Source organism: Perognathus longimembris, chromosome 18 (assembly GCF_023159225.1).
Source record: "Perognathus longimembris pacificus isolate PPM17 chromosome 18, ASM2315922v1, whole genome shotgun sequence".
NCBI lineage: Eukaryota > Metazoa > Chordata > Mammalia > Rodentia > Heteromyidae > Perognathus > Perognathus longimembris.
The window spans coordinates 10,507,858-10,533,133 of NC_063178.1; the positions used below are offsets into that span (position 1 = coordinate 10,507,858).

At 49.8% G+C, this 25,276-nt stretch overlaps 1 protein-coding gene across 1 annotated transcript; it reads left to right on the forward strand.

Annotated features, from left to right (window-relative positions):
- The first annotated feature begins 1,218 nt into the window (after window positions 1-1,218).
- Window positions 1,219-16,494, forward strand: Echdc3 (enoyl-CoA hydratase domain containing 3). Its single transcript, XM_048367735.1, has 5 exons — window positions 1,219-1,448; window positions 5,829-5,950; window positions 8,074-8,171; window positions 10,252-10,452; window positions 15,657-16,494. The coding sequence occupies exons 1-5, from the start codon at window positions 1,300-1,302 to the stop codon at window positions 15,966-15,968; spliced, it is 882 nt and encodes a 293-aa protein (XP_048223692.1). The 5' UTR covers window positions 1,219-1,299; the 3' UTR covers window positions 15,969-16,494.
- Window positions 16,495-25,276: the final 8,782 nt, after the last annotated feature.

A 25,276-nucleotide genomic window follows, 5' to 3' on the forward strand; every position in this document is an offset into this window, starting at 1 on the left:
GAATCCAGCAGGTGGCTTTTAAGTCATGTAACCTCAGATGCCCATTCAAGTATATCTTTTGTATAATTTTCATTCTTGCAACACTTCCTTGCGGCAAAGGGTGCTGGAGGGGGCATCTTTGCCAGAGACAGTAAGATCTTGAGAGCCAAGACCACTTACTTATTCAAAGCTCTCTACTTTGAGAAACCAAAACTTGCAGGACATAACTACCAATTGTAATAATGATCATCTCACCCTACTTAAGCTTCCCTTTCCATTTCAGGATGTAGACTGTCTTGTGCCAGCCCTTGAGATCTCGAGAAGGATTCCCTGCCTGCCCTGGGCACATTTGAAAAACCCAAGCTACACCTATGGATCCCATGGGTCTCCATGAGAAAACACAGTGTAATCGAAGTCAACAGCTGAGTAGGCTACACATCAGCTGTGATCTGCAGTCACCAGCAGGGCCTGGGAGGGCTTCCTATGGGCGGTGTGGGAGAAGCAATTGGTAGCATAGTTTAGGCACTGACATTCATTTTGCTAATCCAGGTCTCCAGCACATTTCTGATTGTGGGGCATAAAGAAATGAGCCATGTTAGGCGCTAGTGGTTCACTCCTAGAATCCTCATCCAATTAAGGCAGCCATCAAGAGAAGTAGCTTTTTTATGGCTTTAAGTGAAAAAGCTGGAGAGGCTGAGTTCAACCCCTAGTACTGGAGCTTGCCCACGCGTGTGCACACACACACACACACACACACACACATCCACTCAATTCTCCCCTCCCTCAAAACTCACAGCCTTGCTAAACAGAACAAACCAGTGTGTCCTTCGCAGGGAGGCTCCCGAGACGCACCCAGCCACCCAGGAGGAAAGCAGGGTGGACCCGAGGCCACCCCAGGGCACCGAGGGCCTGACAGGGGGGCGGAGCACTGGGGGCAGAGCGCGAAAGGCTTCAGGGGGAACCGGAGTGTGACACTGGGGGGCGGAGCTTTCGGGGGGGCGTATCCTCCTGGACGTGCCTCCGGGGGCGGGGCTTTCCAGAGGGCGGGCCTTAGGTGAGGGGCTCTCGGGAGTGGCTGGTTGGGCGTGGCTTTCCGGGGGCGTGTCTCTCGGGGGCGGGTCCCTTCCGGGGCGTGTCTCCTGGGGGCGGGGCTTGAGGACCTGGCACGGCTCGGCGTCCAGCGGCCCTCGCGAGGTCTAGGCCTGGTCACCTGTTGCTCAGCTCCGGGCCCCTTCGCAGCGGCCGGGCCTGGGAGGCACCCGCGCCCCCGGGGCGTCCTGAGCCTGCGATCGGGCCGCATCCGGCGGGTCTCCAGCCGCCATGGCCACCGTGGGCGGGCTGCCCAGATGGCTCCTACGCCGCCGGTGGGCCCCGCTCCCCGCCGGCCTGTGCAGCAGGGGGCTGGCCGGGCCCGGGAGGCCGGAGTCGGAGCCGCGGCCCACCAGCACGTGGCAGCGGGACGGCATCAGGTCAGCCCGCAGGCCGTGTGGGGCTCTCCGGGGGCTGGGGGTCGATGCCGGGGCGGGGAGGAGGTGGGGGGCGCTCACGGGAGGCCCGGCCCGGCCCGGCCGTGCGCTCCACCGCCGCCGCCGCCGCCCCCCGGGGTCCCCGGGCGCTGGCCGGGCCCTCACGTCGGTCCGCGCCGCCCCCGGCCCCGGCGGTTACCAGTCACGGCCGAATCTTCCGGGGCGGAATCGCCGCGTCTACAGGTGTCCGGTCCGGGACAGGAGGTGGCCCCGGCGATCCCCTGAGGACCTCCGGCTCCTGTGCCCTGCGAGTGCGCCCACCACTGCCAGGGCTTCGGAGAGAACCCCCCGCAGCTGCCTGGCCGGCCCCGGGGGTGAAGGCAGGCCTAGCTGAGCTGCTCCTGAGCTGACCGTCGGGCGCAGGCGTGGGGTGGGGGCAGGCAAATAAGTCAGATAAAGGGCACATTGTCCTGAGCACTGCCCTTTAGCACAACATGCCTTAAAAAAAAAAAAAGACAGACTCACACGGAATAAGGTTGGAGGGCTCCGGGGCAGGGCCTACCCATGTTTCTCGGCCAGGGCAAGGGTGCAGAAGGAGGTAGGCCTCCATCCTTAAGAGTTAGGAATCAAGCAGTTCATGTTCCGCCCTCCCACCTGACAACTGCCTGTCTAGGGCCACATTGGACTTCAATGCTCACTTCAATCCCACTCCTGGGTGGATTCAAAAGAGGAGCAGGATTGGAGCCAGACTCTGGCCTGGGGGCTTTTCCACGCTCTCCCAGCTTCCCCCCATACCCTGCTTTCTCCCACCCTCTCTCCGGCTGCCTGCAGGGGTTCAGCATGCAGGGCTACAGACAGCTTGTCCAGCGTGCCCCATCTGTCCCCACTTTCTGCAGACCTGGCCTAGCAGTGCCCACGCAGGATTCCAGGGCTTCCTTTGCATGCAGCATGGTTTGGAATGGAGGTGTGACTCTCCCCTTTGAGACTCCCTGTCACCAACAGGGACACCCCAAGAGGCAGGTCAGAGCACTGATCTGAATAGCAGGGCCCACACTGGGGACTTGCTTATCCCCCTCCTTTTTTTTTTTTTTCTTTTTTTTTGGTGCTGCTAGGGTTTCAATGTAGAGCCTTGTGTTGACTAGGTTGGATCACCGAACCCCCAGCCCTGTTTTCTGCTGGTTATTTTTAGGATAAGGTCTTGCTCTTCACCCAGGTATGCATCTGACCCTCTGTCTGCCTACTGGGGTCATAGGCACATGCCATTGTGTCCAACTTCCCTTTTGCCTTTGCTAGCACAGTACCCCAGTCTCAGCTTCCCTAAGGAGCTAGGATTACAGGCAGGAGCTGCTGGCAGCTGCTTCTTCCTTGCCTGTGTTTAATAGCTGGTTTTACTTCTATAAAGCTAAGTCTAGTGGCACGTACCTGTAATCCCAGCACTTGGGAGGCTAACAAGAGAATCTTGAGTTCAAAGCCAACCAAAGCTACAGACCATGTTCAGGGCCAGCCTGGACTATACAATGAGACCCCATGTCTCAAAACAAAACAAAACACCCTGTCAGAAGCCTGGCTCCAGGAATAGCACCTGGATGGCAAAAGATGGCAAGCTGAATCCTCTAGAATTAAATACGAATCAGCACAGGGGGTGAAGGGAGCGACCTGTCATAAATGCTAGGAGCCATGTAGTGGGTTTGAGCGCTTGCGTGCCGTTTTTCAAAGATGTGCCCAGAGCAACTATGGTGTTACATCCTGAGGGCCAGGTATGAGCTGAGTGCTGGGCTGGGCACTTGGCATCTGGTGCCCCTAATTATTACAATGGCTGCAAGATAGAAACGATCACACACACACACACACACACACACACACACACACACACACACCCCTTCACAGTGAGGAGTTAAATTCAGAGAGTCAGCAGCCCAGAGGTAGTGTGGCCAGGAGTCGGAGAGAAGAGCCCCCACTCTGCTTCTGAAGCCCCTGTCACCCCGCTGGACCATGTCAGTGCCCGGCCGTGCCACTGGGTACCATGCCAGCCCACTGTGATTGGTGGAATTGTGGGCACTTTGAAAAACAGACATCCAGAGCCCAGATAGGTAGCTGTTGATACACAGGGAGCCAGCTCACCAACACCAGAGGGAAGTTGCCTGAGAGGAATACGTAGAGCAGGAAGAGGGCAAAGATGGACGTAGAGGACTGTGGGCCCAAATGTCAAGAAAAGCATCCTGAGAAAGAAGTCCAGAAGAGAAGGAATCTGTTCCCAGAGGAGGCAGAGGCAGATGGCCAGTGGATTGAGCTGTGGCCATTAGGAGATGACCAGTGAGAGTCATTTGGTGGAGAGCTAGGAGAGGCAGCCAGTCCCTGGAGTTGATGAGTGAACTCAGGAAGGCGGGGGGGAGGGGGGGCGAGGGAGGAAGAGGTACCCACACCATGCATAATAAGCACAGAAGGAGGGCGCAGCCCACACAGAAACAGATACTTCACAGGGCAAGGGCATTTAGACCCAACCCCTTGGCACAGTTTTGCCTAAGGCCTTGGAACTGAATTCAGGCTCAGGTCGCCTGTGGAGTGGCAGCTTTTTATTTGCCACAGCACGGACCCTCCTTATTCTATGGAAAGCATACAAACCGGTCTCACCACCACCTCTCTTCCCCCAAATGGAGGTTTCTGTGTCAAGCCCCAGATCAGCTCCTCAGCCGCCTGCAAACAGGAGCGACGCTGACATGGTGTTCCAAAGAAAATGGTTGTTTTGATCACATTGAAATACATTCAGTCATCAAAGTTGTTTCCCTCCTCCCCTTCCCCCCCTAAAGAAACCACAGCACAGCGTGCTATCCAGTAGCTAGCCAAGCTGACTACAGAGCAATAAAGAGGAAGGCAGACGTATGTGTAGGTGGAGACTGACTGGAAGTATAGAATACAGAACAATAATCTGCGTCTGGTTCATTGCCCATTTCTTTTTTCTTTCTCTCTCTCTCTTTTTTTTTTTTTTCCAGTCCTGGGGCTTAAACTCAGGGCCTGAGCACTGTCCCTGGCTGCTTTCTGCTGCTTTAGCACTCTGCCACTTGAGGCACAGCACCACTTCTGGCCTTTTCTATACATGTGGCGCTGAGGAATGGACCCTAGGGCTTCATGTATATGAGGCAAGCACTGTTGCCACTAGGCCATATTCCCAGCCCCTGCCCATTTCTTAAAACAGCAAAAATAAGACATTGTTATGGAAGGCAGTATGAGGATAGTGCAGGTTTTATTCGGCATATGAGATACTTTAAGGTCATGAACAGGCCCTCTGAGTGGCTGCTTTTTTTCTAATGATGTGTCCAGAAGAGGCCTCATTGTATGGTTTGTCCTTCAGCAAACCTCCCATTATCCACACTAATTCTTTTATGGAATCACAGGAGAAGCTACTGGGTGCTAGTGGCTCGTGCCTATAATCCTGGCTACTCAGGAGGCTGAGACATAAGAATCAAGGTTTGAAGCAAGTCCAGGCAAGAAACTCCATGGACTTATCTCCAATTAAACACAAAAAGCTGGAAGTGGAGGGGCTGGGGATATGGCCTAGTGGCAAGAGTGCTTGCCTCGTATACATGAGGCCCTGGGTTCAATTCCCCAGCACCACATATACAGAAAATGGCCAGAAGTGGCGCTGTGGCTCAAGTGGCAGAGTGCTAGCCTTGAGCAAAAAGAAGCCAGGGACAGTGCTCAGGCCCTGAGTCCAAGCCCCAGGACTGGCCAAAAAAAAAAAAAAAAAAAGCTGGAAGTGGAACTGTGGTTCAAGTGGTACAGTACTAGCTTTGAGTGTAACAGCTAAGAGAGAGAGCTCAAGCCCCAAGTTCAAGACCCAGTTGTGGCACAAAAAAGAGAAAGACAAAAAGGATTACAGGAGGTCGCTATAAGACAAAAATGCTATGATATATACATATTGGTAGAAATACCTCCCTATCTTTGGGGTGGATGGGAGGAGATTTGAGGGAATAGTTTTTATTTTTGGCTGCTTTCCTAACCTCATCTGAACAACAAGGCCCGGAAGTAAATTGAAGATGGGCAGTGTTTGTCGTACCCACTGGTGCCTGCTACTGTTCCCCAACTCACACTGTTCCAGGCAGAGGAGACCTGGAGATGGCAGCCAAGTTTGTGTTGGAGATGGAGAGGGGGAGAAGGGAGAAGGAGAGCCAAATCAAGGAGTGAGGAAGAAAAAAACCCAGCCTGCCTTTTGAATCATCTGTTCCTTGTTTTGACTTAGCTGTAACTCCAGATTGCTGACAGACCTTCTAAATCTGTAGTTTTCTTCTCTTGGCTTTTAAAATAGCTCCCCGATTGGAGGAATCGCGGGGGTCCCACTTGTTTTGACTGCTGCATAACCCAGGGATTATAAAATGTGTCTCACAGGAACATTGTCTTGAGCAATCCCAAGAAGAGGAATGCCTTGTCACTCGCCATGCTGAAATCCCTCCAAAATGATATTCTTCATGAAGCGGAAAGCAAAGATCTGAAAGTCATTATCATTTCAGGTATTTATCTCATTTCTAGCCCCAGTGTTCTGCAAGGCCTACAAGAGGTTTCTTTAGTAATTTTCTTTAGTTAATTGGAGCACTCCCTTACTTAACTGGAAAAATCATTTAAGATCTTTATTTATTTATTTTTTGGCCAGTCCTGGGGCTTGAACTCGGGGCCTGGGCACTGTCCCTGAGCTTGTTTTGCTCAAGGCTAGCACTCTACACTTGTGCCACAGTGCCACTTCCATTTTTTTCTGTTTGCATGGTACTGCAGAATTGAACCCAGGGCTTCATGCATGCTTAGGCAAGCACTCTACCACTAAGCCACATTCCCAGCCCATCATCTAGGATCTTTTGATGAGCATTTGTTATGGAAAACTTGTGTCATTGCAGACTTGGTCCTGCCGCTGTGAATTGTGGGAGTTGTGGCAAAGAGGGTCAAAACAAAGCTCTTCCTTTTTGGTAGATACTAAACATGGTGGCATTGTGCTGTGCTCATCAAAATCACACTCAGAGATGAGGCTGGAGCTCAGTGGACAGCACTTGTCTAACACGAGTGATCCCCAGCACCTCAAACCAAAGCAAACAAAACAATTCTCAATTTCTTCATGGACCTTCTAAACCAGGATTAATCGTTAACCTCTTGGTAAATAGTCAGCCGGGACCTGCCTCTTTGGCATTTGACTGATATTTCTTTGCTGTTCTCCCAAGCTTTGCCCCTGATACCTGCATGCTTTTTTTTTTTTTTTTTTTTTTTTTTTTTTTTTTTTAATGTGCCAGTGCTGGGGCTTGAACTCAGTCAGGGCCTTTGCACTCTTGTTTGGCCTCTTTTCCTCAAGGCTGGTGCTCTACCACTTGAGCCACGCCTACTGTTTTGGCAATTTGCTGGATAACTGGAGATAAGGGTCTCCTTGATTTGTCTGCCTGGGCTAGCTTCAAACCTCAATCTTCAGATGGTAGCCTCCTGAGTAGCTAGGATTACAAGGGGGAGCCACCAGCTCCCGGCCTTCAGGCTCGTCTTTAGTGATGCCAGGAAGTTGACATGTTTCGCCTTTGTTCTTTTTCCAAGAAGAATTTTTCTAGAATTAGCTTTGCATGTGATGCCAGGGGTGGTATAAATAGTAAGATAAGGGCCGCATCTTCAAGCACCCACCCCTCTTGTTTGCTTGTTGGATTAATTTAAGGATCTGTGTTTCTGGAGGCAGATACTTAGAAGAACGTTGCCTTCTTAGCAATGGCTAAGTGGATCTTTCCAACAGATCTTTAAACAGTGAAGGAAAAGAAAATACAACTAGTAGGATGTGGCAGCTAAGTAAGGTGTAAGCTGGGTGCAGCAAAAGTGGCTAACTTTAGACTATTTCCTCATTTGTAAAAAAAATAAAATAAAAAGGGGGTGTGTGTGTGTGTGTGTGTGTGTGTGTGTGTGTGTGTGTGATATTTCCTGTCAAAAAGACTACAGCAAGGCTGGGAGTGGTAGTGCATGCCTATAATCCCAACTGCAACAGGAGGCAGATGTAGGAAGACTGAGGCTGCAGGCAAAGCACTTGCAGCTTAAATCTGAAATCCTAGCTACTTGGGAAGTAGAAATCATAAGGATCTGAGTTCAAACTAGAAAAAAAAACGTGCTGGGGGCGGGGGATAAAATGTTATCCACATATTAGCAGACTGGCATTTTGTCTTTCATGCTGGTGATATCAGCCACATCTTTCATTTTCTCTTTTATAAAATAAAGACCTGGGCCAGGTAGCTCTGTTCACTCTGACCTTCCTGATTCAGCCCACTGCCCCGCCTGGCGACCCGGTGGCCTTCCAGGTTCCTGAAGGGTCCATTTAGTCAGGCAACACTGAGTCTCAAAGCAGGAGGGCAGAGGACAGCTGTGTAGAGCACAGCCTCGGCTCGGTCACTAGGCACCAACATGGTTCCATGGGCACTCTCAGGACGCAGGTGCCTCCCCTTGTGTTTTCACACTGTGCTCTGCCTGTAACTTCCAAGAGCTCTGTAATGGCTCTGGTCTAAAGTGGGCAATAATGTCTGCCAAGCACCCAAAGCATAGCCAGAGTGGGCATAGTCTTGCTGTAGCTCTCCCTTCTGCCTGCTGACGCCTTTCTCCATTCATCTTTCATGGGACCCGTTTTCAGCCCAGGGGCCTGTGTTCTCCTCTGGTCATGATTTGAAGGAGCTGACGGAGGAGCGAGGCTGTAACTACCATGCTGAAGTGTTTCAGACCTGTTCTGAGGTAAGCGGGGTGAAGGGCAGCACCATGAAAGCCATCATTGTTTTAAAGGCCATGTTAGCCTCCTGCTTTACAGATACGGCTTGATCCATAGACTTAGCCACCATGGTGCCACGGAAAACTCAGTGGCCACTGGCAGGTTCTCCATCCAAGCAGTTACTTAGCTCCTGAAGAGACAGAGATTGGGAGGATAGAAGTTCTGTGAGACCCCGTTGCAAAAGAAAAGCAGGGTGTCGTGGGTCAGGATTCCTAAAACAAAAGGATCAACATCCAGGCTGGCCAGGGCAAAATACAAAAACCTATTGCAAGATAATGAGAGCAAAAAGGGCTGGAGGCATGGCTCAAGCAACAGCCTGCCTTGTAAGCACAAAGCCCTGAGTTCATACCCTAGTCATTTAAAAAACATGTCCATAGGGCTGAGGTAGCTCAGTGGTAGGCTACTTGGCTGACATGCAAAGTCTAGGTTTGATTCACAGCTTGTATAACACACACACACACACACACACGTCAGATTTTCAAGATGGCGCACACATTCCCCCAAAGCAAAGACTACTGTATAATAAACAGAGTAGTCATGTGGTTAGGGATTTTGCCAGTGGGGATCGGCTCTGAGTGAATGTGTGGTTAGCTAATTTCCTCATTGGGCAAACGTCATTCAGTCAACTTCCACAACACAGATCTAGAGGGTATAGCTGCTCCACACCGAGGCTACATGGCACAGAGACAACCTAGCCAACACATCCAGGGCCCTGTTGAACAAAACTCCACCAGATTCAACCCAACACAAGAGACCATGGAACAAGCCAGAGAAGAGGTGACCTTGAGCTGTCTGAGATTGTCGGCTGCTGTAACACAGACTACATTTTGGTAGGAAACTTGCTTCTTAGGAAGTAGAAGGACCACATGCTAAGGAGCTGAAGTTACAGCTGAGTGGCAGAGCATATACTTACCATGCTCGGGGCCCTGGGTTCAAAGCCTGGCACCAAAAAGTACAGCATAATGGATATACATAAATCAATGATTGCTATTCTTTACCATTGTTGAAAATGATGGCCTGTACGTAATCACATTGCTGGATCTTCTTGTGACTGGCAGCATCAAGTTTGCTTACTCAGTGCCACCACAAACAATGGAGCAATACATGCTGGCACCAGTGGCTGGCACCTCACACTAGGTATTCAAGAGGGTGTGATCAAGAGGAGTACAGTTTAAGGTCAGCCTGGGCTGAAAAGTCCAAGAGATTCCCCATTCAATTAACCAGCCACAAAAAGCAGGGCTGGACGCATGGATCAAATGGCAGAGTACCTGGGTTCAAGCCCCAGTACCATAAGAATTCTTTTCCTCTATTATAATCTTGTAGGAACACCATGGAAAAGGCAGTCTGCACTGGACCCAAAATGTTGTTATGCAGCCAATGAATATATAATTAGTTATTTTAGAAAACAAGCTAACCCATATCAAAGGTTTATTAGTCTAAAAGTTGGAGATCCTAAGCAAGAATCTTCAAATCAACGAAGGTCATTTCCTCTGAATTGCTGTGTCGAGGAAAAGCCCAGATGTAGCGCTTATCTCCCCTCCCTCCTTGCCAAAGTCCAAAGAGCAATAATTTAGAAATTGAAGTTACCATAGCAACACAATCTGTTTAGTGTATCATTAAAAAAAAAAAAGAAGCTGTAAAAATAAGTTAGGGTTCTGGCAATTTCTGGAGGCAGGGGTCACAGGAGCACTGGGTCTCTCCACACCAGTGGCTCTGTTTAGGGAACTTCGCTGATGGTAAGGACAGCAGTCCCCCCCTCCCCCCATTTTAATAGAATTGGGAAAGCAGGCAGGGTTGCAATTTGAGAAGTAATTACTAAGGAAATTGCCTGCAAGTCCCTTTCCTACCTTAATTTTTCAAGGAAGCATCAGATACCAATTTCACACTTTACCACGATGGCTTCCTGTAGACACAGGAGAAAAGAATTATTTGTGAAGCGTTGTGGTCACTCCCCAGAGACACCCATGTCTCTGCCCTCACGCGGATGGAGGGTGCTGGGGTGCAGTTAGTTAGGGCCGTGGCTCCTGCCCTGTGCTTCGTCCGCAGGTGATGCTGCTCCTCCAGAACCACCCGGTCCCCATCATCGCCATGGTCAACGGCTTGGCCACGGCGGCGGGCTGTCAGCTGGTGGCCAGCTGCGACATTGCGGTGGCAAGCGACAAGTCCTCTTTTGCCACTCCTGGGGTGAACATCGGGCTCTTCTGCTCCACCCCTGGGGTGGCCTTGGGCCGAGTGGTGCCCAGAAAGGTAACTTCCACTCCCCTCAGACCCTCTCCTCAACTCTGCCCTCCAGGGTCCTGACGTTTCAGGATTAGCTTATGGGAAGGACCATGCGTGACAGTGTCCCTTCTAGAGTCAAGGACAGAACACCAGCTGCTTGTCCCCCGCCCCCCCCTCCCTGAACACGCGCATTTCCATCCTGCGTGATCCTCAGCTGTGACTCGTGGCTGTTGCTGACTTGTGTTCTTGAAGGCACGGGACTTTTGCAATCTTATTTGATCTGAGGCACAGTTCCACAGCACTAAGTGCTTGCCCTGTGCTGACACAATGCCCGCAGCAAGAAGCGCGGGCTGTACTGCTGGCTAACCACTCGTCAATAATCCTTCTTGTTCTGGAAAGGATTTCAAGCAGCTGATTGACTGTGTTAGGCTCACCATGGCTGCGTTTCAGGAACATGAATATCTCATGAGAGCGACATGCTGAATGGACCTAGGGAAGAACCCTGTTATCTTGTCATGACTACCAAGAAATCGGTTTTTGTTCAGTTTTCTTCCTTCCTCTGACATCAGGAATAGTATTTTCTAAGCATCCCTTGCACGGAAGCCATTGGCATCCTCGTTCTAGCAGAAGGGCATCCTTATTCTCAATGAGAAATCGTAAAGCAGCCAAAATCATACAGAAAGCAAGGAAGGAAATTGCTTTCTCGGGCCAGATGTGAGGGCACATGCCTGTTGTTCTAGCTACTTGGGAGCCAGAGATAGGAGGATTGTGTTTTGCAGCTAGTCCAAGCCAAAAAGAGATCCTATCTCAAAAAAAAAGGCAAAAATGACTGACCAGGGTTGTGGCTCTAATGGTCCAAACATCAGTACTGCCGAAAGGAAAGGAAAAAAAAAAAGAAAAGAAGTTGCTTTCGAAGATATGTTATCTATTTTAGCAACAACTAGAAAAATTAGCAATTTCTCAGATGCCTAAGGCCTAAAAGAAAAGCATGCAAAGCAAAGTCAAGCAGTAAGGCCAAGAGGTTGCAGGAAGGACAGCTTTATTTTGGACTGCCTCCTTGTCAGTTCCTGTAAAAATGGGTACTTTACAGGCCAACACCCCCAAACAGTGGGCTCCCCACTAAAGAAGGTGACAGCCTGCTAAAATGTCTTCCAACAAAGGGGCTGTTTCACATTGGGTCAAAAATAGATATTCATCTTAAATACATAGAAATTTCTTACTGGAGTACAGCTCAGGTAGTGGCAGAGCCGGCCTCACAAACACAGGTTCCAGACCAAACCCAAGTAGTGCCATAAGAGAAAGAAAAGGAACAGGAGAACTTATTCGCTATTAATAAACAAACTTCTGGAGGCTTCTCAGAACTGAGTCTTAGAAACTTAACACCATATCTATCACACTTACCAAAATTTAAATTTGGTTTTGAGAAGATAAGGAAATGGGAGAAAAATTAGGCCTTAAAGTGCCACAAAAAGCTAAATCTCAGAGCCACTTGCATAATTGTCCAGCGGGACCGAGGAGGGGACAAGGGGACATTGTAAGAACTGAGAACGGTTTTCTCAAGAACAGGCTTTATTGAAGATGAACAAAGAGCCTTCTTGATTGTCCTACTCAGGTTGAGAATATGGCTCATTAGTAATGATCAAATTATCAAGAAAGGGGATTTTGTGGAGGAATGATATGTCAAAACTTAAGCCTCAGCCAGGAATTCTGGATCCACAGGACCAACCCGTGTGGCCTGCTTAGAGGGAAAATTAAGGACCCATGAAACTCTTGTTCTGTCCAGAAACGCCTGCCTGTCACACCATGCACAGGTCCACGTATGCACATGGCATGGACATGCCCCTGGCCAGCCACGGGGCCAGCAGGTGCTTTTGTAAACTGGCCTGGGCAGACCAGAAGCCAGCCCTTGGCACAAAGGCTTACAACATGTGCTGGCCTTCGGCGCCCCCTGCCGGTCACCTGGGAATCTGCTTGTCCAGCCCATCTATTCCAGCTGGCTGAGCCTGTACCCCAGTGATTTCCTCACTCCACAGTGCTTCTCTCTGTTCACGTGAGTGAAACAATGCACGCCCATCGCTACATGGAAATGCCCCACCTGGTACAGCTGCCCCTGCCCCAGGCCAAGCTGACCCGACACAGAATACAGAGCCAGTGCCTGGGGACAGATTGTGTCCTGCAGACCTGGAGGAAAACCCAAACGCTTGTTCAACCTATTTACCTATCCCTAATTTGTGTGTCTGTAGAATCTTCTTTCCTATTAGTCTGACAAACAGAGACAGCTTTCCAAGCTTGAAGAGGGGTAGGTAGGTCCTTGCTGCTCAGAGCCCTTCCCTGACGAGGGTGACATTCAGTTTGGGGCCTGCCACAGACCTCCTGTGGCAGTCTCGGGCGGACCGTGTGGCAGGCGGGATATGGGAAGCCCATGTGAGCACACACACACAGGTGCACTGTATCCTAAGCTTCCCACCTATTTTCTCTAACCATGGTGATACTACAGAAGGAGAGAGGGGGGCTGCGGATTTAGCTCAGCGGAAAAGCGCCTCCCTGGCAAGTGCAAGGCCCCGAGTTCGAGTTCAGACCTCAGCTCTGGTGGGAAAAAACAAAACTATGAAAGAAGGAGAGAGGCCTCCTTTCCAGATGAGGAGAGAGACTCTGGAAGGTCGCATAATGTATCAAAGGTGTTAAGTTGGTAACTAGCAGGCCCAGGGCTGCGACTCAGGTATATCTGAATTCAAACCTTGAGTTCTTCCTAACAGCCCATCTGGGTTAAGCCCCAGCCTCAAATCCATTTCATTACATTTGATGCAATATCCCTGGGGAGAGAAGTATTAAATTACCAACTTCTTGGGGTGACCCAAGGCATGCCACCCTGAAAGGCAGCACGAACTGATTGAGGAGAAGGTGAGGGTATATTCTCTTCTCTTCCCTCTGAAGTCTCTGGGGATCATACTACTTAGAAACTCAAACACTAAGTAAAGATCATGCTAATTATTAACTGGTTTCTTTTCCGCAGAAAGGTCACTTGCTAATCTGTCCAGACAAAATCCATATAAATCAATATAGCACTAAATAGTACAACCCCCACTCCCTCAATCCCCACCCCCAGGCAGACAAGGAAGCTGCCGCTCAGAGAGGAGAGGGAACTTGGTAGCCTGATAGAAAGCCAAAGGCCAGGCCAGAACCCAGGCCAGGCCTTGTGGCCCTTGACCTTGCTCCAGGCAGGGCTACCCTTCCTGAGCAGTGCTAATTCTGCTAAGCCCTTGTTGAGCTTCTGAGCTGAAGGCAAAGCTCTGGCTTGCTCATGCATGGAGAGTGTCCTTCAGGCCACCCAGGTTTTTGTCCCCAAACTGGCAGAGGATAGTGGCACACCACAGTGCCAGCATTGTACCTTAATTACTAGGAAAGCCCCTGGCTCTTTTCCCTCTCCTGGTGTCTGTCTAGACCTGTCAGCCAGCCACCTCACCATCTGCCTGGGTCCCTCTGCTTTCCTCTTGACTCCTCTGTTATTGACAGCTGACATTCACGGAGCACAGGCTGGGCCCTCTCCGGCTCTGTGGCCCTGCGTAGGTTTGAGAAGGGACTGTGGAGGTCAGAGCTGACTCTAGGCCTGATATCCAGCAGTGGCCCCCGATCAGATTTCAAAGGCCAGAGAGGAAGAAGGTCTTTCTCAGCCACAGGGTGGTGCCAGGCAGGGCCAAGCCCTTCTGGCTCATCAGTATTCCCCTACACAGTCCATCCCCTCACCTCACGCCAAGCGGAGAGGGGATGGCGGGGCAGATCTAAATAATACCTACTGATAATGATGAGGATATTGTTTTCATTGTAAGTAAATCTTACGTAACTGATAATAAAAGATGTTTGCACCAAGAATAAGTGATAGTGAATCCAGGAGCAGAAGGGACTTGGCTAAAGCATGTGGTCCTTCCATGGCCCTTGGCAAGGCCGTATACGATTCTGTATTCTGGAAAGAGGAGCACCTTTCATCTTTTATAGTACTCTGATGGGTGGTGACCTGCGCATGTAGCAGTCCTGTGGCCGTTTCTATTGCATCCGACATGCCACCGTGCCCCATCACTAGGTGGCTGTTCTCCACAGCGTACCTGGGAGGCAATCACATGGTCCTGTGGAGGATGAGAGAGATAAAAGCCACACACTTATGAGCTGGGACGAGGCCCTATCCGTGCCCCACTCCGTGCCCCAGCCTGGGGAAACGTGAATCCCAAAGGACTTCCACTGGATTCCTGTGACTCCAAGTAGTACCTGGGTCCAACAGGTGCTTTATAAATGTGAACAGAGGAGACACAGGGCAGGATGCCAAGAAAAGCATCCATCAGCACAGGGCACCTGAGAACGGGGACCAGACCCGCTGACAAATCACCAGCCTAGACCCCAAGTCCCACTGTGTGGATGTGAATAAATGCCTGTCTGTGTCTGCCAAGACACCAGGAGGAAACACGCGCCCCTTTAGGTCCTATCCTTTCCTCCTGCTAGCTCCGATCCATTCTTAACTAGCTTTGAAAGCTCCTCGAGGTCTGACGGTTGGAGTGATAAAGGGATGGGGGGATGACTGGGAAGGGGTGTTCTTTCACGCTGCCTGGGGTTTAGAGGCAGGGCCACTTCCTGGTATGTATGCGATCCACGGGAAACCCCCCAGAGCTCTCTGTGTTACCAGAAGAAAAGGAGCTACCCGCCGTCTGCGTTCAGAGAGGCGGCGTGAATGATAGACTGAGGCCTGGTGCGCAGCAGGCCGCAGAACCAAGGCTCCATGGAGGGGGAGCGGGTGGGAAAGCCGAGGCCGCCTCCCCTGGCCATCTCTCACCTACTTGTGACAGTCTGAGGTCTCTAGGAGTCACATCTTTCTATCCCGCTCCTCCCCAGAGTGCGGGCTGCGCTTTTCTGGTTGTCTGGGGTGCTGGCCGCGAGCCTTGCGGTGGGGCTCCTCATCAGATGGGCCGCCATCCCGCATCTGGCCCTGGGAAGAGGCGGGTGGAATCTCCTCCCCCCTCCCGCCCCCAGCTGGCCATTGATGAGATCGCCCCTCCTGGGCTCCTCCGGTGTTCTCGGAATGATGGGATCTCATCTCTGGCAGGAGGCCGGGGTTGATGTGGACAGATGCCACGAGGAAGCAGATACCAGGGGCCGTGACGTGGGGAGGGGGACGCGGAGGGCGCGTGGAGGTGGCCGTGGGGTAGGAAGCACGCCTCGTGACCTGTGTGACTCCCCCCCCTCAGGTGGCCTTGGAGATGCTCTTTACCGGAGAGCCCATTTCTGCCCAGCAGGCCTTGCTCCATGGTCTCCTGAGCAAGGTCGTGCCGGAGGAGCAGCTGGAGGAAGAGACCATGCGAATCGCCAAGAAGATCGCCTCCTTGAGCCGTCCCGTGGTGTCCCTGGGCAAAGCCACCTTCTACAAGCAGCTGCCTCAGGACCTGAGGACGGCCTACTGTCTCACCTCCCAGGCCATGGTGGACAACCTGGCCCTGCAGGACGGGCAGGAAGGGATCCAGGCGTTCATCCAGAAGAGAAAACCCACCTGGTCCCACTGAGCCAAGGTGTGGACACGTGGGCAGTGCCAGGGAGCCCCCAGCCCTCTCCTTCCGACTCTGTCACACCGCTGCTGCTTGGTTGTGACCGAAGACAGCCTGCTTTCCTAGCACCCAGGCCACTGCTGTAGCAGGTGGTGTACAGGAAAAGCCACAGTCCCCACAGGGAAGGGCTGTGGCAAGATGGCGGGCACTGGGGTGGGCCGCCGGGGAGGAAAGCCTGGCATCATCTGCCCTTTCCCAGCACCCCGCGTGAGGGACTGCCCCCCACACATAGAAGGCGGCCGCCTGCAGAGGCACAAAGGAAGGGTGCCAGCCTGACTCGCCGTGCCCTCAGGCAGATCAATCCTGGTGGGGTGACAGGTGACACGTTTCAAATCTCCATCATGAGATGCCGGCCGCCCTGAAGATCTTCGTTCCATCAGGGAATAATCATACCTGTGCCTTTGGAATAAGCGTATGGATTCCAATAAATTCAGTGTTTGTAGAGACAGAGCATTTAGCTTTCCAGACTCTGAGCTGTCTAAGACTAAACACTTGGTTTGGCCCCTCTGATGGGCGTAACAGTATGTGCCTTATCTTCTCTGACGATGGTCCCGCCTCCAGCTTACAGTGACAGGTGAATTCTGGGTAAAGGCAGAGGAAAGTGTTGGGAGGGAGACAGAAGGCACTTTCTTCCCACTGATGGTCGCCCTCCACGCATTTCTGAACTGTGCTCAGCCTCTGGTAAAGATCCCAGTCTGTCCCCTCTTCAGCATCCCCTGGGGAAGTTCCTGCGGGGTGACACGGTGGGCAGGAGGGGGTGACACACACTCTCAGGGCTTTGGAGAAAAGGAACAAAGCCTCATCGCGCACTTGGCACGTGAAAATCACAACCAAAGGCCCATTTGAGACTGAGCATGCGCTATCCCTTCAACCCCTGGGACCATCAGGCCTCTGGGCAGGCTTCCTTCCCAGCTTGTGAGTGAATGCACACTTGGGTCATATATTTTTAGTAGTTACCTGAGCAGAAATGAATCCAGAAAAAGAATGTGCTACCCACCCCTGATATCAGATCATTTATCCCAAGGCAAGTATAAATTCTGAGTTTATTTTTATCTATGCTTTTTTTCCAATGCAATGTTAGTGAAATTGTTCTGATAACCACACGAGATGATTGCTCTTGGCAAGCCTGGCGTATTCATCTTTCCCTCCATACCTTTTGCATCTGTGAAGCCAAGCTGAACTGAGCCCAGGCTAGACCCCAGAGGGGTGTAGGATGGAATCATTTCCTCCCGTCCTAGGTGAGGCTTCATGCAGACGTTGGCTTGGCCCTTGGCAAATGTAAGCAAACAGGCAGGTGACAGGCCATCAGCTCCCTGACTGATGTCACAGCAGACACTGTGAGTGCTGTCCTCCAGCACTGATCTCGCCCCAGCATGCACGAAGCCCAGGGGTGTCCAGGTGTGTCCCTTGGCTGAGTTAATAGACAGCTATGGATGGACACCAGTGGGAAGGCTGTGCTCCCAACAGACTGGAAGGACAGACTGGCCACGTGCTCCAAGGAGGTCAAACGTTCATGGCAGAGCGAAGGGAACGGAATTTGCCTTCCAAAAGAGGTTTAGGGAAAAGCGCTGATTTGATTGCCAAGAACACAAAGTGCAGGCAGGCAGTTTCTGAAAAGACTCAGTTTCTCCTCCTGTACAAAGACTTTCTGGTGCTTCCAGCTCCCCTATTCTGGATCTGACAGCACTGGGGAGGTACAAACAAAACATGCAAAAGGTCGTGTGGGCTCACATGAAATGCTCGTGGGCTTCTTACTCTGAGCAGTGGTAAAATTGGAACTATTAGGTTACATTTGAGAGGAAGAAACCTATTTTCCAGACACGATGAGATTTGGGGCCACACCAAAGAAAGGCACATCCGCGAGGGAAACCCTTCACAGGGCTCACTTCCACCAGACATGGCCATTCCTCCTAATTTGATCCCAGTGCTCCCAGGAGCCCTTCTGTTATCCAGCTAGCTGTTTTCCCCTCTCAATCCTCTGAAACTCATGTTACTAAAGACCAGTGTTTCTAAAGGACAGCCTGGGGGTCACCTATGTCTACATACAGGAGTGGTTCAAAAACAGTTTTCCAAGCTCCGCCGCAGATCAACCGAGATAGAAATGGTGATTTCTGGAACCCCAAAATGATTCCTTAGAAAATTTCAGGTGATAATGCTTCCAGCTAAAATTTGTGAGCAATTGCACTGGGGCAGAAGTTACAGATGACATGTTCCCTGCTCTATTTGCTTTTTTTTTTTTTTTTTTTTTTTTTTGCCTGTCCTGGGGCTTGAACTCAGGGCTTGAGCTCTGTCTCCTGAGCCTCTCTGGGCTTGGGCCACTCGAGCCACAGTGCCACCTGCAGCTTTTTCTGAGTAGCTTATTGGAGATAAGAGCCTCACAGACTTACCTACCTGGGCTGATCCTCACATCTCAGCCTCCTAAGTAGGTAGGATTACAGGCATATTACACCAGTGCCTGGTGCTCTGTTTGCATTTTAAGCAATGAACGGGCCGAAGGGGTAGCAGTGATGAAGATGCATTGTACTCATAACCCGATGTCGGGAATTGTAACCTCTTTGTACAACTACTTAAGAAAAATTAAAATAAATGGAAGCAACACGGTATCTGGGATGAAATTGCATGCAATTGCAATTGGCTTAGAAAGGGATGTAATGAGACCCGAGGGGACTCTGGATTGGCCAGTCCTGGGGCTTGAACTCAGGACCTGGGCATTGTCCCTGAGCTTTTTGCTCAAGGCTAGCACTCTACCGCTTGAGCCACAGCGCCACTTCTGCTTTTTCTGTTTATGTGGTACTGAGGATTCATATTTGTGGGCATCCTCCTCTATCAGTGACAAAGTGGAAACAAGCTGTAGGAACCCCAGACCTATTGCTATGAGGTTGGGCAGGCAGGAAGGCGTGCCAGACTCGAGGAGGATCCAGTTGGCTCGTTTAGGGGGCCAATGGCATGATCTGTAGGAAGCTTTGGCTGTTCAAAGCCTGTAAGGATTTTAGGTCCTCATTGACTTATAGACTGGGCATCACACATTGAATAAAAGATACAGACAGCCAATAGTGGTACTCAATACAGGATCCTCTGCCCCAGTCCTGGCGGGGACCCCTCCCTTTTGCCTTCCCTCCCTAAGAGAAACTACCCATAAGTGTGTAGAGTTGCTAGATGTTTATTTAGCGATGCTCGGGAAAAAGGCCGGGCAGGTGCACTGTCCCCGGCCCCCGCAGGGTCCCCTGGAGAAAGCATTTATGAGCTACTTCCTTTCCACTCCCTTCCTTGGCATTTATTGACTTTTTGATGAATGTGAGAGCAATTTTTCTGTCAACAGCTTCTCATTAGGGGCCTGGCGATGTTCATCCTGACCATTATTTCGTTCGCTGTCATGCCTGGTCTCTGTGAGGGGAAGAGTTCCTGCTTAGAAGCCATCCGTCTTGGCTGCAGCGAAGGCCTGGATAATCCACTTCCAGCCGCCCACACTGACAGCCCCAGGCCCACACGGGAGTGTAGACAGCCAGGCCGGAGTGACTCGCGTCTCCTCTGGAATTATCACTCTCCATGGCCTGAAAGACCGACTTCAGGGTTGATTCTGTTTCTTTTTCAAATAAGTGATGGAGACTTTGATAGCAAAATAATCACTAGGACTGACTTTTTAAGAGATGCCAGATTCCAACAATGAATTAGCCCGCCTTGGAAATAAATGACCAGGGCTCCTAGGTGCTGGGCAGGCTCCCGTTTTCACGATGGGTTGTTCACTTCAGCCCCCAAATGCACCACCTTATGACATGGGCAAGCATCTGGAAGCCAGGCCTGAAGTTTCTGTCCTTCTGGGGCACTAATATTAACTTAATATCGGCATGCAGGCACATGATTCCAACCTGAGATGACCTTTAAATGATGTGTTTTATCATCAGCATCAACCATCTAGCAAAGCTGAGAAGTTACCTACTCATTACCCTGTTTTAACAAAGGCCAGTCAATGTGTGGCCAATCTTAGTTCATCTGCCCCCGTCTGCCCAATTCCCTCCATTCCCTGGGATAGCTTGAATTAAATCCCAGAAGCTGTTGATCTCTTCCTTTTTATAAGAATGTGCTAATGCTTCTCCATACCTCAAGAATGGTGCAACTATAGGTCTCTTCCAAAACACAGGCACAAGGAGACAGCCCTGTTTAGACGTGGAGTGCTGTAACTAATGTCTTGTTGCTGTTGTTGGCCTTGGGGCTTGAACTCTGGCCTGAGCCTCTTTTGCTCAAGGCTAATGCTCTCCCACTTGGAGTCACTGGGCTATTTCTGAGGAATGCCATTTTGTTAGGGTAATTTTGGCCAAGGAGCTGGGGACTCAGCTATAATTAGCTAAGGCTCAAAGTAACTCCATTTGACAAACAAACATAATGTATATTTGCCCAGCTGTACTATACACAAACGGTTTCAAATACATTTTGTTTTATAAGTTAGCAGTGAAAGTTTCCAAGCATTTAAGAGGAAGACCAAAGTATCAATGCTGGTGGCGGATGCCTATAATCCCTATTGCTGGCATCCACTTTAGAAATGGGACTGTGCTGGAGGGAGGCTGAGAACTGGGCTCCTTACCTACCAAGCAAGGTACCAGCGTTCACACTGGGAATGCCAGTACTATGGCTAAAGGTGGAAATGATAACCAAAAAAGAGACTGTGAGGCACTCAAGGGAATGTAAGACATCGCACAAAGCACGAGGCAGTTCTGCAAGCTGAGCAAATGCCCTATGGACCACAGGAGGAAGGCGCAAACCCTTGCTACAGCGAGCTGAGCCTGGAAAGCAGCTCCATTTGACAAACAAACACAGCAGACACCTGCCACTTGTACTGTGCACAGACTGCCCCAGAAATTCAACTGTGTAAACTGAACGCTCTTGTTGGTGTTGTTGTTCAGAACTTTCCCAAGAGTTGCTCACCATGGTGAAAATCATGCCCCCCTCCCCAAAGCAATGCTGGATTTGGATTATCCACTGTCGAAGCACACATGAGTGTAAGGTTCTACAGAGTTACAAGCACCTGATGACTGTCTGTTCTCTTTGGGAGTCACATACAATCATGCACATATGGAAACCTCTATTATTCTGTGCTGTAGTAATTATATTGCATTGCATTATATTATGTGCATTGCTTTATGCTTCCTTTCTAGTACATTCAGGGTAGTCTCTTGGTCTGGGTTCCAAGTTTTAATTCTTGAGTCAGAGATCTGGGTGCTGAAGCTCAAACAAGATCTGTTCTGAGGAACCAGGCATTGAGAATCCTAGCTACTCAGGAGGCTGAGATCTGAGGATTGCAGTTCCGAGTTAGCTCAAGCAGGAAAGTCTGTGAGATTCCTATTTCCAATAAAGTGCCAAAAAGCTGAAAGTGGAGCTGTGGCTCAAGTAGTAGAGTGCTAGCCTTGAGCAAAAATGCTTAGAGACAGCACCCAGGCCCTGAGTTCAAGCCCTAGAACAGGCACACCACACACACACACACACACACACACACACTACTTTGGGTAGCATCCTAGCGGGTTAGCTGTGACGAGGTCATAGGAGGAGCTGTCTGGGCCAAATGCGATGTGGACTGTCCCAGGAAGAGGCTGCACAATTTTGACCAAGGCCTCCCCCTTCAGCTAAGCCACTTCTCAGGGGCAGGCCCACTTGAGATTCACCAGGCAGCCAGAGAAATGATATAATAGTCCTGAGGAATGACGGTCCACAAGTAACACCAGCATCCAAGATCATCTAATTACATGGGTTTTTTTTAAGCTAGAATTCTCTTTGAATTTCACTCCAGTCTTACAAAAAAGAACATTTCAAAACAGTTATAATATAAATGGGTCATTCAGTCTCATAGTGCTAGTGATCACTTCACTGCAAAAGAACCGATGTCATCTCATGGACTTTTCTGCCCAGGCTGGCTTAGAACCACAATCCCCCCAATCTTGGCCTCTCGTATAGTTTAGGATTACAGGCATGACATTTTTCCTCCTTGGCTGGTTTGAACTGTGATCCTCCTATTCTCAGCCTCCCAAGTAGCTAGGATTACAGGTGTGAGCCACTGCTTGACTCTAAGTCGTGTGAACACAAGAAGTAGTCAGTACAAATCATACTTTAAATTTTGAATTTTTATCTTTTCCCTGAAGCATGCTAGGCGGTCCACCATGCCTTGTGATGTTGGGTGGAGCTGTCAGTCCTGCAATCGTGGGGAAGGGGAACAGTCCACTCTCCACAGTGCATTGTGAGTAGGCAGGAGACTGGGTAGCTCAGCTGTGTTAAATACATTGCCAACTTGCTTTCCGTCGATGATGTTTTATCAGTGGCTAGCCCCAGCCCAAGTGAAGGAACATCTACAGTTTATGTTATTATCTATTTGATATCATTTCAAACGTGAATGAAGGAACCATTAGGAAACAGACAAGCACTTTAGGAGAACAAGCTCAATCAAGAAATTAGGACAAAAGTGAGAAAAAGCTCCTAGAAGGCATAGCGGAAACCCTGGCAACCAAAAAGGAAGAAACAAAGTATTTTTAGGAACCAGCAACTGAGTGATAGGAATTCCCAAAGAAAGAAGAGAGAGAAGACGGAAGCAGCCTTTAGAGAGGTCATCACGGAAGCAGCCTTTAGAGAGGTCATCACGGAAGCAGCCTTTAGAGAGGTCATCGAATCAGCGACCCCAGCACTAAAGACACCTTCCTCATGAGCAAGGCCCACATCGAGGGGAAGGGAGAGAGGGAAGGGTCATGCTAATGTGGACAAATGACTAGGGGACGTTTAGAGGGAAAGAAAGATCCAGGCACTCTTTTACCTGTTATAGCAGCTGGGAAAAATGAAAAACAATCTTTTTAATTTTTTTGTGTTGTTAGAGATTGAAGCCATGATCCCAAGCGTGGTAATCAGGTACTTCACTACTGAGCTACAACCACAGCCTCTAAAATAACTGTTTAGACTTTACATGTTTTTCATATTTCCATAGAAAAAGAACTCCAAAATACTCAGTTATTTTTCCCTGAAAACCCAAAACAAAACATAACTTTTTCTTTTTACTTTTTTATGTTTTTCTAATTTTCAAGTAATCTAAAAATAAAATAATTTACAATAATCTGAAAATAAAACATCCTCAGATCTTTTCTGTCCTGCTAAGTTTTGTATCATTTCATGACTTGATTCTCTACTGACAGAGAAGAAAAAGATTTATGATCAAACAACATGTAACTTTTGGGATACTACGTAAGAAAAAAGTACCATAAAGCCCCGTACGTACCTTACCCTAGGAGCCAACCACAGGTTCAAAGAGAAAAGTCAGTGGCCCTAATTAAATTAGCATGACACCTTGATTCTTTTCCTCCACGTTTAATGGAGCAGTTATAAAATTCTCTCCAGCAGAGGGCAATGGTTGTTTAGATAGACCTTCAGCTGTTAACACTTTTGGTTACTTTGAATCCTAAGATAAAAGTTAACTAATTGACCAGGTTACACTGTAAAGCTGTATTGTATTGTCAGGAAAGCTGAGCAATGTAAAGGCATAAGTTCATAAATACAGTTTTGTTTGGGGGAGCTTTTTGTGATAGTCCTGGGGCTTGAACTCAGGGCGTCTATCCTCACAGGGCTTTTTCACTCACGATTGGCACTCTACCACTTGAGCCACAGATCCACTTTCCTCTCTCTCTCTCTCTCTCTCTCTCTCTCTCTCTCTCTCTCTCTCTCTCTCTCTCTCTCTCTCTCTCTTTCTTTCTCTCTCTCTCCCTCTCTCTCTCTCGTAGTTTTTATTGGAGATAAGAGTCTCATGGACTTTCCTGCCCAGCCTGCTTCAAACCACCATCCTCAGATCTCAGACTCCTGAGCAGCACTGGCCTGACATAAGCCACCAACACCCACTACTAGGACTTGAACTCAGGGCCTCACATTCTCACTTGGCCTTTTCACTCAAGGCTGGCACTGTTTGCAAGGTCAGCTGGCTCTTTAGTTAATAAAAATTCGCCAACAGTCTGGCTGGGCGGGCCTGTGCTGTGCGCTGTAGAATGTAGAGCTGAACTCCTGGCTGCTCCTCTGAAGCCAGGCAAACTCAGCCTGACCCCCGCTCCCCACGACAACCCAGAATGTCCCTGGACATTGGCAAATGTCCTCAGAGAAGAGGCTCAAAGCAGCCACCGTTGAGAATCACGACCCTGCGTCATCATCTGGGCTGGTGAGTTTTGTTGACCACCTAAATGTGCTTCAGTCCTGCCCTGGGTTGTTTATCCAGGTATTAGGATTCAGACTCACTTCCAACTGAGAGCAGAACGCTGCACCCTGAAGCTTCACCCAAAGGAGACTGTATCCTCAGAAAGCTTTCCAGAGAAGGGGTGTATTACTGATGATGTTCAGAGAGCAGAAGTGGAGCCTCTGAATAGGATCTGTCTTGGCACTGTGGTTTAAATAAGCGCCCCCAAAAGACTATGTGTGACTGGCCTGAGGCATGCTGGGGACATGGTGAAACCTTCTTTAGGAGGCGAAGCCTTGCGGGAGGAAGTTAGGTCATTGGGTCCCTCCCCTTCCTGCCTCTTTGTTCCCAGGTGCCTCCCTCATCACACAAGTCCCTCCATCCCTATATATTATCTCATTATAGACCCAAAGAAATGGACCACTGACTTCAGGATGAAATCTCTGAACCTGTGAGCCCAAATAAGCTTTCCTTGTTATAAGCAGGTGACCTGCAGCGTTTGTTGCCTTAATAGAAAGCTGATGAGCACAGTGGGCATTCCTTTACCAGGCTCTGGCCTCTGGGAGTGTGGGAAGGGCAATCTGTGGTTTTCAGTTCCAGCTTGCCACATCCCTCTTAGGAGAAGTGATTTCTCTATCACAACCAAGCCCAAGAAGCTGACCCAGGTATTTTCCCAGTCAAACGCATTTCTGGCTAACAAGAAAGACTTCTCTCTGTTTTGTCCGGATGCATTCATCTAACTTTTCTTTTGCAGTCCTGAGGCTTGAACCCAGGGCCTAGGCACTGTTCCTGCCTGTCTGTGCTCAAGGCTAGGGCTCCATCACTTGAGCATAGCACCACTTCCTGCTTTTTCAGAGTAGTTTATTGGAGATAAGAGTTTTGTGCACTTTCTTGCCCAGTTGGCTTTGAACTGTGATCCTCAGATCTCAGCCTCCTCAGTGGCTAGGATGACAGGCATGGGCCGCCAACTCTAGGTCAGGGGCCACGTTTGAATGAGTGTGATTCAAAGGCTGGTAGGAACATCAAGTTACATAGCTACTTTGGGGCTAGCACACAATGGGGTTCAATCAAGTACTCAAAA

Excerpts from the sequence above, each read along its gene's own strand:
- Echdc3 (XM_048367735.1), top strand. The coding sequence starts at position 1,300 with ATGGCCACCGTGGGCGGGCTGCCCAGATGGCTCCTACGCCGCCGGTGG. Across the intron at positions 5,951-8,073 it reads GAAAGTCATTATCATTTCAG|CCCAGGGGCCTGTGTTCTCC; the intron begins GTATTTATCTCA and ends ACCCGTTTTCAG. Across the intron at positions 10,453-15,656 it reads GCCGAGTGGTGCCCAGAAAG|GTGGCCTTGGAGATGCTCTT; the intron begins GTAACTTCCACT and ends CCCCCCCCTCAG.